This window comes from Cricetulus griseus (assembly GCF_003668045.3).
Source record: "Cricetulus griseus strain 17A/GY chromosome 1 unlocalized genomic scaffold, alternate assembly CriGri-PICRH-1.0 chr1_0, whole genome shotgun sequence".
Lineage (NCBI taxonomy): Eukaryota > Metazoa > Chordata > Mammalia > Rodentia > Cricetidae > Cricetulus > Cricetulus griseus.
The window spans coordinates 163,389,761-163,401,373 of NW_023276806.1; the positions used below are offsets into that span (position 1 = coordinate 163,389,761).

The 11,613-nt window shown below is 35.0% G+C and overlaps 1 protein-coding gene across 1 annotated transcript; it reads left to right on the forward strand.

Annotated features, from left to right (window-relative positions):
• The first annotated feature begins 3,235 nt into the window (after positions 1 to 3,235).
• Positions 3,236 to 10,823, forward strand: Lum (lumican). The gene is made up of 3 exons (XM_027394132.2): positions 3,236 to 3,581; positions 5,838 to 6,720; positions 9,698 to 10,823. Exons 2-3 carry the CDS (start codon positions 5,859 to 5,861, stop codon positions 9,850 to 9,852), a joined length of 1,017 nt encoding a protein of 338 aa, XP_027249933.1. The 5' UTR covers positions 3,236 to 3,581; positions 5,838 to 5,858; the 3' UTR covers positions 9,853 to 10,823.
• Positions 10,824 to 11,613: the final 790 nt, after the last annotated feature.

The following is an 11,613-nucleotide window of genomic DNA, read 5'->3' on the forward strand; positions in this document are numbered from 1 at the left end:
AGGAAAAATAGTAACCACATTCCTCAGAATACTTGCTGGTCTAGGGCAATAGGAGATCTGGTGATCAGGATGCAGAGTAGTCACTGTCACTTTAGTCTGTCAGTCTGTGTTTGTTTGAAACCCATTTAGCCTTCATAATCGATTGTCATACATCCTCTGAATCTCCCCTTTCCAAGGCGTTCTGAATGGCAGATGTTGACCATGCCTCTTCATGATGTTCAAGGGAACTAGCCCTTGGTCACCACTTTGATAAAAAATTCAACATACTTAAACTTTCTAGTTATTCTCATATGATATTAAATTTTTTAGTTTTGAAAATATGATAATAATACATTGTAAGAATTTGTGTAGAATTTACAGGAGCAACACAAAATAGTGAGGAGAGTTATTTATTTATTAATTTGTTCCAATGCTCCACAAATGGAGGAATTAAGAATTAAGTTTTCGGCCTTGGGTCACTCTGCTAACTGGAGTCAAAGCTGGACTAGAAGGGCTTTCTGCCCCTCGCTCTCTGTTCTCAGTGCTACAAAGTTCTCCAGCTAAATAAATATTAACTGCTGAAGAAGGTAACCAAAAGGATTTGTGTGAAATCTAAAGTCAGCATGAAAATTCCGAGAAAATATGGTATAGTGTGAATGCTCTATAGAAACTGATGTTAGAGGATAGAGGATAGCTTAGCCATTAAGAACACTGCTCTTCTTGCAAAGGACTGAAATTCTGTCTCAAAACACTAAAATTAGGATGCTCATAGCCACCTATAACTCTAGATTCACAGGATTTGGACCACTTCTGGCCTCTGTGGGCATCCAAATACAGATGCATGTGCTCAAATACAGTCACACACACACACACTCACATGCACACACATGTAAATGAAAGGAACTCTTTCAAAAGTAATCTACTCTTCATTCACCTAGGAATATGCTTGTGAAATGAATATTTCATTTGCCCATAATTTCATTTCAGCTTTTGTTGTGTATCCTTTGAGATCTACTTATTCTAGATTGGGTTTCTGAAGCCTTTTTGTCTAAGAATACAAGCAAAGACTTCCAAAATGCTTCAAATTTATTATACATTTGATTTTAAATATATTTTTGGTTCTTATGTGTCCAGAAATCTATGACTATTGCCACGTTTTCACAACATTTGGCATTCAGTTATACATTTGTGACTCCAAGTTTAAATATTGTGTTCCAGTTATCCACTGTCAGATGAATAGCTGGCAAGTATTTTTTTCCCATTCTGTAGCGCTTCATTTCCCTTTATTAATTATTTCCTTGGCTGTGCAGGAGCTTTTTAATTTATGCAAACCCATTAGTCAATTCTTGATATTACTTCCAGCACTATTGAAATCTATGAGAAACTTTTGACTTGTAACTGTTTCTTTAAGTGTGTCTGTCAATAGGTGAACAGATACCAAAAGAGTGACCATAATACAGTTTTACTTAATCATATAATGTTATTTTCAGAAAAATGAATGGCACAGGAGATGATGATGCTAAGTGAAATAAAGAACAGTAAGGAAGACAAGTATTGCATTCTTTCATATATGGAATCTAAATTTTTAAAAATATGAGAATATATGTTTATGTAATGCATACATGGCATGAAAACAGAAGGAAGACTAATTGTCATAGTGAAACCCAATTGGTTAAAATTTAAAATGCAATTGTTAAATTAATTGTGCTCACATGAGAAATTCTATTAAAATGTATATATTAACCATATTAGTTTTAAAGACCAAATCAAATAGAATTCATTTTAAACCTATCAGAAATAAAAATATACTCCTTGCTTTGTAAATCAAAATCCTAGGGCATAAATAGATGATAGATTAAGGAAGATCTGAGATTCTAAAATTTGAAGCACATACAGATAATGATTAGAGTTGTCAAATGTCTTATTACAAAGTCATTTAATTCTGCCTGATCTTTCTGTCTTTTTCTAATAACTTATTAATTTCCTTTATTTTAAACTTGACACCTCCTACAATATTCTTACAATAGTGACAACAGTATTAATACGAATAATTTATAAATCTTTCAATTCTATCAATTACATGTGTTAACAAAAATATCTTTTGTCTTTCAACTGTTGTAATGAGCATAAGGCATCTACTCAATAACTTTTTTTTTTTAGGCGACTAAGGTAGTGATAGAGGAAATTACCTTTAATTCAGTCTCACTATTAAAACATGAAAGAATGATATGGACTCAGGTTTTTGTTTGGTTTTGGTCATGTTGAGATAGGGTCTAATGAATCCCAGGCTGGACTCAAATTGACTACATAGCTGAGGATGTCCTTGAATTCCTGATCCTCCTGCCTCCATCTGCAGAGTGTTGGAATTAACAGTGTGTGTCATCACTCCTTGTGTAACGTGTAATGTGTGGTGCCAGGATTGAACCTACGGCTTATCAATGATAGGCAAATACTTACTGACTAAGGTATGTCTCAAGATATTTCTAAAGGAAACTTTATTGTAGCAACCCATATTGAAGCATCTTACTCTAAGTTTTCATAAGCATGAGTAATGGATATTTTTTGAATAAAAAACCCTACAGATACAACTTATATAATTAAATAATTGAGGGGATAAGGGGTTGAAGACATTGCACATTTGCTAAAGTACAAACCAGAAAGTGACTTGGAAAGATTGATCAAAAGAGGCCTTTGGAGCAACCACAACTTTGGGTGACTTCCACCTTGGAAAAAAGCCATGAGTATGTGGTGACAGAATGAAAGATTAGTGAATTGTGATGTTTTAAAGATATATTTATGTTTTCTTCATTTTTTTATTTTTGGATTTAAGCTATAGAATATTATCTGCAAGTAGGGTTTTGAGTGAGTTCCTAAGGGAAATCCACAAATGAGAAACAGGTCGGACATTGCTGAGTGGTTCCAGATCTGAGGAACATAAAAGAGTTTCCCCTGCATGGGAAATGGAATGGAATGAAATGTGCATGCTATCACTTGTATAGTGTATGTGAAACACTCTTCACAATACAGACATGAATGTATCCTTAGGACAAGAAGCAAGCTGGCCCAAGCGAATCAAACACATAATCCAGGAGAGATGGACAAAAAAGATTCAATTTCTTTGAATTTGCTCATTTGCATTTTCCTAAGAATCTTTGCTCTGTGATTTATGAGTTTTTTACATCAGCACAATAGCTGGCTGAGCAGATCACTCTTAACTGCAGCCACACACGCAGAAGTCCAGAAGTTTGTAGTAGAAACATTCTCACACCAAACTGCCTCATATGCAGCAGGCTCAATTCTCAGGGGATTCGATCCAGTTGAGTACATCTCTCTCCTGTTCCATAGGGTAGGGTCTGTTCTGTCCACCTGCACTTCGTTAGAGAACAGTGTGTTCACACGCCATACCACAAGAACCCACAGTGACATAACTCCGGCCAGAGACTGGCGTGACTGGGCTGGTTCCCCCACCCCCTCCTCAGCTCTTGTATCACTGAGAGTCTGGCAGCTAGTTCCACCCTGACAGAGTTCACAGCATATATTAGTGGATCCTTGTTCTCAGTGCGTCTGTTTAAGGAATTAACGGAAGCAGTGTCAAGAGTAAGGTAAGTGCCTTTTTAACTGTAGCCCAGGGGATGCTGATTCTTTGGGACAGTGTTTAGTTTTAACAGGAACGGAAAAAAAAGAATCTAGAGGAATTTTGCCAATTTGCTATTCGACAGTTTTGAACATTGATTTTCATGTTGTACTTAATGGGCTTTCCATTATTTAGGGATCATTTCACAGTGTGTGCCGGATTGATTGGCAAAGGAAATTTAAAATGTTCCAAGGTCATAGTGAGAATCTAGTTAAAGTAGACATTCAAAAAGTGCAGAAATTAAAAGGCTAACCATCTATGCTAATTAGCTACATATGCTCATATTGTTGAAACCTAGTATTGGAGCAGAGAAAGGACACTGCTACCAGCATTCAACAGATTTTGCAATAAAGTATGTTGATACAGGTTACAATAAACATTCTGTGTTATAAAACATTAGCTGAAGTCTCAGACACTTGTATGGATTGCTTCTTTGTGTTTTGCTAGTTTTAAAGATTTGTGGTTTGAGATGTACACCTTAAGGAACATGTTTTAAAGAAATTCTAAGAAACACTTATCTTTTTTTTTTTTTGCAAAGAACATTTCTTTTATGGCCACAGGTATTTGAAAAACATGGGTGAAAGTACAGTGTGATTTTCCTTCACAATGGAGGCACTGTATGTTTACAAGCTTGTTTTGAATTCAGAGTGTTAGCTTTTACTTTGCCAAAACTGGAAGAAATTTTTGTTACTATGCCTATTCATTTAAAAAATTCAATCAATAAAACATTATTCATCACTAATGTGTTGAAATGTATGAGGAATTCTATCACTATGCCTTGTTCCTAGTGCTTAGTTATGGGAAAATCCTTCCATTTAGAATCATGGTGGATAATTTTTTTTTTAGTTTATTAACACTGTGACTATATCTGATGTTAGAATTTTAAGTGTTTTGTAAAATCTTCTTCAGTATTTCCTTTGATGAAGTCTGTTAGGATTCCAAACTAAATCAAAACATATATATTTAAAACAAATGGTCTCCCAACTCCTAGTCACTCAAAGCTACCTAATGCAAAAGCTGTGTCATACTGTTCACGTGTATTATCACACAATGCACTCGATTTGACTGTGGACTTCTTGTCACATCATTTCTCTCACAGGAATACCAACTTTTCTATAATGCATTCTGTGAATCCAAACTCTTATATTCTAGGTTTTTAAACATGTAAACTGCTAGCTTTTCTATGAAAATTGAAACACAATTGATCCACTTAGAAATATGTTATGTCAAAATAACCACCAGGATTTTTTTTCAAATTTACACTCTCAGCTTAATCCCTTGTAGACAGTTGACGATGTCATCATTGCTATTGCAATTACTGTTGCTGTTTTTGTCTTCTTCATTCTCTTCTTTCTTACTTCTGCTTTGTGTGGAAACTAAAATTTGGATTAACAAATCATTTCACCTTAGATATTGGCACAAAGAAGATGAACTTAGAATTCATTGAAAAACGAGAACTTAATTTTTAAAAGTTGAAAACATGCTATTTTTGACTAGCTGGGATCCTTTTTGGTTTGGGTTTGAAACTCAAGCCTATTTGACATATCCCTGTTGGGTAAACATTTGTTCTTCTAAAATTAATTTACTAAATACTAGCTTCAGAGTACAGTCTTGGAGTGTGTTTTAAAGCATAGAATGTTAAGCTGCAACTAATGTAAATATCCATTTGAGAATTCCTCACCCCCATTCCTCTGGATCCACTCCATAACAAGGCCCCTTGAAAGGAATGTGTAGGCTACCTCTTCTACAGCTTTCCCTGGGGAAAACCACAGATGGCCCCTGTTCCTGTTAGGGTCTGTCTAATGAGGAATTTTAATGATGTCGATGACAGCGTGCACTGAGGAATTTACAGTGGTCTCCTAATTTTCATTTCTTCAGGTTTAGAGAAATGTTCGCAAGTAGGGTTCTAACATGCTTGGAGATGGGAACCCCCAGGCTTGGAGGGAGGATCAGAAGCAAGGACTAATCGATTATGTTAGTCATACCCAGAAGGGGGCGCTTGTGTACATACCTGAAACCTGTTTCCTCCCAAAGGTGTAAACCCAACATACTCTTATCCTAATGCTCAAATATATAAGTTTAAAGACAGTGAAGACACTATTTGAAAAGGCATTGAAAATTGAAAATGAAATACCAAAATGAGCTTTGTTAATGAAGTTAACATAAATCAAACTTTTTCTTGGAATTACATTATCTTATAATAATTTGTCTCCACTTTATTTAGGACTCTAAGTACTTGCTGAAAATGAATATGTGTGCATTTGCTCTTGTCCTGGCATTAATCTGTGGTGTCAGCGGCCAATATTATGATTATGATGCCCCTCTCTTCATGTATGGGCAATTATCACCCAACTGTGCACCAGAATGTAACTGCCCCCACAGCTACCCAACTGCCATGTACTGTGATGATCTGAAGCTGAAGAGTGTCCCCATGGTGCCTCCTGGCATCAAGTACCTTTACCTGAGGAATAACCAGATAGATCACATTGACGAAAAGGCTTTTGAGAATGTAACTGATCTGCAGTGGCTCATTCTAGATCACAACCTTCTAGAAAACTCCAAGATAAAAGGAAAAGTTTTCTCAAAGCTGAAACAACTGAAGAAACTGCATATAAACTACAACAACCTGACAGAGTCAGTGGGTCCACTTCCAAAGTCCCTGCAGGACCTGCAGCTCACTCATAATAAAATAAGCAAGCTCGGGTCCTTCGAGGGGCTGGCAAACCTGACCTTCATTCACCTTCAATACAACCAGCTCAAAGAGGATGCTGTGTCTGCCTCTCTGAAAGGCCTGAAATCACTAGAGTACCTTGACCTGAGCTTCAATCAAATTGCTAAGCTTCCTTCTGGCCTCCCAGCCTCTCTTCTAACTCTCTACCTAGACAGTAATAAGATCAGCAACATCCCAGATGAGTATTTCAAGCGCTTTACTGGGCTACAGTATCTGCGTTTATCCCACAATCAACTGGCTGATAGTGGAGTACCTGGAAACTCATTTAATATATCATCCTTGCTCGAATTGGATCTCTCCTATAATAAGCTTAAAAGCATACCAACTGTTAATGAAAACCTTGAAAACTACTACCTGGAGGTCAATGAACTCGAAAGTAAGTATAAAGCTGCCCCTGTGTTTGATTGGTATATCAAGTGTTAAAATCCATAAGCTTCACAACAGAATAAGAATGAATTAACAATTCTTATGGTGTGATGCCATGCTAAGCCTTAGTGCAGGGGGAGGGGCTTACTACTGCATCACTTAACTTGCCAGGCTTTGTTAACTCCCCATGGGAGCCCTTACTCATTGGGAGGAGTGGATAGGGGGTGAGATGCAGGGTGGAGAAAGGCAAAGTGGGGTGGTAGGTGGGGTAGTATGTGGGATGGCAAGGAAAACTGTGGTTCGAATGTAAAATGAAAATTTAAAACGTAATTTTTTTTAAAAGAATGAATTAAAAGAACAACAAAATTCAAACACGGAACTCTAGCTCAGACATACATTGAATTCCTCCTAGTCTTTCCTCGGAGTGTCAAGACCAAGAGCAGTTAAAGCCACAGAATGTTACATTAAATTTATCAGGATTTATTTAATATTTGAGGATAATTGACACTGATGTTTTATCTCTTAATATTTATCTTAATAGCTTAATAGCTTGTTCCTGAGGTAGATTTGTGTTCTTCTCATATTATTTGGCAAGATTCAATTGAAGAAAGGAAGACAAAAGTTAAGAAGCCATGTCGTAACCACAGGCTCTCAAGCCTCCTTCCAATTACTGACTCAGACCACATATATGTAGTCCCATTGTCCCTAAACTGTTGAGATTCAGTGTGTCACCCTATTAACATGGCCAATGCCACCCTCTCTTATCTAGCATGGCATATGTGGCGTTCACAGTATTTTCGTGAGGATTCTAAGGAAGATTAAGAGTAGAATGATGTAGAAGATTTCAATTATTTATTTTTTTAAATATCCTTGTAGAGTCCTTATTTGTACAGCCCTTCACTTTCTCTATAGTCATACCCTCTCTTTATATGCTGCCATATTTTATTTGTCTCTGTGATGGAGCTGAACTTGATCTGCTTTATGGAGGCTTCCATCTTCTAGGCTTACTTCAGTTTAGACAATATGAAATTAGACATGAAATTAAAATATTGTATCCCAATGTTACGATGTAATAGAGTTTGGGACAGGAGTGTATCATTTCAACCATTTGTGAAAAATTAAGGCGCAAAACACTATTTTACCTATAATTATGTACAAATTAAACTTGCTTCTCTATTTAAATTGAATTGTTTATCTAACAAAAGGTCACTTCCCTTGCCATGATAAACACATTGCTATCAGAAAAATATTGGTTATTGTGACTCTGTTGCAATCTTCCTACAATTTTATGTAGCTCCTGGGTTGCATATTCTCATGTTAACATAAAGGAGACTGTGATTGTTAACATAAACATACCTGTTTCATTTTAAAAGCCACCAAAGCAAGGTTTGGAACTGTTTGACTGACTGTCACATGATACACAGATCACACTATCACAGTTCTATTAGTGTAATTGTTTATAGTCTAAAGTTCACTGTGTGACAATTCATGCTCTTTCATTTTTCCAAGTAATAGTGACAATTAATAATTGCAATTTTCTGAGTCTAAATCAGGTTCTTCACATTGAACACTACATTAAGTGACAAACTTTAAGGATGTATAAAAACCACATCCTTCAGTACATATGGAAAATTGGTTCTCAACCTCTCTTACATTCTAAACTCTAAAGTGCATTCTATAAATGATATAATAGTTTCAAATGACTTTATGCATATCTTCCCTTGTATGTTTAAACCTCCATAGATTAATTATGATGCTCATAAAATGAAGATGATATCTATGTAGTCATGTGCTATAGTTTCAGGAACAAAAGCAATTAAAACTTTTTTATTACTTATAAATGCAAATTTTAAAATATTTTTGACCTGTGACATATCACATCTGAAAACGAGACCCCCCCAAAAAAATACAGTGCTCCAATATATACCCACAAGCAATTATCCTTATTCCAGTCATGTGACTAAGAGTTAGATTAAATCAATCTTGTCTTCTTTCAGTGAAGTGATTTGAGATTGAGAAAAAGGTTAAAACGAAGTTATCAGTATTAATTAAGGGCATTATGTGTGTTGATATGCTGTGTGATGCTTTGAACAATTTAATAATTATAATGCAACTCACTGAAAGTAACCCATTATATCAGACAGTGGGGGCAGCTGAGAGTTCAAAGTTCCCAAGCTGGGTAGCAGAGATTGCATCCAAACACAGCCTAAGGTCATCTTTCTTTGTATCATACTTTCTCAGAGATGGGTATTATAGAAGGACCATGGAGTTACACTTAAACGCAATCCAAATATGAATAATAAAAGAATGTAGTTCTTCTATTTGTTATTGTTGAGAATGAAGAAAATAATGATCTAGGGACCAGACAAGGTAAAGTTCAAATTGACCAGGGTAAACATAGGCAGTTCTAGTAGGGTTCTTTGTTTCTACTAGATGAGTTTTGGCTTGTGGCAGCTTCTCAACCACTGAGGAACACTGGCTACATTCCATGATTTGGTTTATGCCTTGGAGTTTTGATTCTCAGCCATAGTGTGTGGTTGATGGAAAATTCTTCAGTGATCATGTAGTCAAGTCTATCATTTTCAGCTGGAAAAAACCAAGGATATGAGTTTTTCATTGATGAGGTTTTCATACAACTCATGTTTCTTCAGGTCAGACTAAACAATTCAAGACCCTTCCTACTAATTCATATTCATTGAATGCATTTCTAAGGCTTATTATAAAAATTAAATAAATTCTATTTTTTAGAAATTTCATTGAGCCTCCTGATTTATCCTAATTAGTGTTTATTAAATACCACTGTGCCACTTTAGTAGCCTGAAATGTAAGTTCAGTGGTCTCTGCTTCACAAATACATAGTAAAGATGGCTTTCTATGTGGGACATCCTATCTAATAACAAATTAGGCATAGGGTATTTTCTTTAAGTGATTATTTCAAGAGAATATAGTGAAAGGTGATTGATTTTTTTCTATTTTTTCATTCACAGAGTTTGATGTCAAGAGTTTCTGTAAGATCCTGGGACCACTATCTTACTCCAAGATCAAGCATTTGCGCTTGGATGGCAATCCCCTCACCCAAAGCAATCTGCCCCCTGACATGTATGAGTGTCTACGTGTAGCAAATGAAATCAATATTAATTAACATCTTCTCATCACAATCCATTGGAGTATGGTCTGGAGCAATACTTCATGGTTACATATTTTGGGGATATGTGTAAAGTTTTCACAATATTCTTTTGTTGATTTTTGTTGCTATTACTTCATGGATTTTAACTGGTGAAGGAAATGTTTTTGAACATTTACCACTTTTTAATGAAAGATGAAAAGCCGGCCTATTTCATCCTGATAACAGACACACAGACATTAAACTTAGTTCTTTACTCGTAAATATACTGTTTTCTAAAGCTCTGTTTTCAAATGATATGAAGCCTCTTCTCTGATTGCTTGGAAATAAGCCAAGTTTTTATGGTCCCTACATTTTAATTTAATGACCCCCAAAAGAGGAAATAAATATGCATGGATGTTGTTATCCTAATCCAAATTGTCAAATTATCGTGTTATATTCAAATTTGTTTTGCTGAAATATAAATTCAGTATTTTAATACCAATAATTTTCAATTACACCATAGAAAATTTATGAAACTACATCCACTTTAGTACTGAACATTTGCATAGTTACTTAATGAAACTTTTCTTGAATCATTTTTCTCTGTCATGTGTATGTTTCTTTTTGATTATTTGCATGTTATGATTAACAAGCTAATAGCAAAATAAAACATTGCAAATGGCATCATGGTGTTAATTCTTGTGAAAACCATATCTCTCAAAAAGCACATAGAGGAAGCCAGTCACCTTCTAAGACAGCCCTAATCTGTAATATTTCACTTGTGTGATCATAAGGTTTTTTACACTTTGGCTGATTCTAACATCTACATACAATGAAATACCAAACCAATTTCATAAAATCCAGTTAGATCTCACACTTCTTGGATATTGTTGATATTTCCATTCTTGTTTTTTTTTTTTCACAAGAATGTACATTGCGACCCTATTGAAGAAAGTATGTAAAATCTTAGTAGTCACTGCTGAATTCTTAAGTGAAAATGGTGATACACAATGACAAATAAACTTAAAATATTCTGAAAAATATTTTCAAGTAGAAGTTATTATGTACTTAATACATTGCATCTGAAATATAGGAATTGATTAATATACCAATAATAACATATTTAAGTGTTCCATATTATGGGATTCCATGGTGTTCACAATTGGAACAGTAGGAAATATCATTCAGGGAAACAACCTCCACTGTCCAGTAAACATTAAAGATTTTGTTATTGTTGTTTTCTTTCTTTACATTTAGAATCTTTATTGTTATTTTAATATATGTAGATATTTTTATTCTTAGAAAATTCTGTACAATGTATCTCAATCATATTCACTCCCAGACCCCCATGTCTGCCCAGAGACATCTAGCGCACATACACATACTTCATGAAATTTGTGGATTTGAGTTTTTTCTCTTTTTAAATTGAAAATAGATTTCTTTCCTTCAGTGTATTCTGATCATAGTTTTCCCCCCCTCCTTATTTTCTCCCAGAATCTCTCTATCTCCCCACACATCAAAATCCATACCTAATTTTTTCTCTCTTTTTAGAAAACAAATGGGTAAATTAAAAAAGAAGAAAACAAAGTGTAAAAACAATAAAAACAAAACCAAAGACCCAAGATACACATACACAGAATCAAAAAGAATAACATATAAGCAAAATGCCAATAAAGTAAAAAATACCCAGACAAAGCATTATAAGAACAAAATAAATCTCAAAAAATACCATTGAGTTTGTTTTGTGTTGGCCAGCTATGGCTGGGTATTAGGCCAACCCTTAACTATGGTTTGTAG

Bases quoted from the DNA above. Each gene is read 5' to 3' on its own strand.
- Lum (XM_027394132.2), top strand. From the start codon at position 5,859: ATGAATATGTGTGCATTTGCTCTTGTCCTGGCATTAATCTGTGGTGTC. The intron at 6,721-9,697 runs GTAAGTATAAAG...TTTCATTCACAG, and splicing joins GGAGGTCAATGAACTCGAAA to AGTTTGATGTCAAGAGTTTC.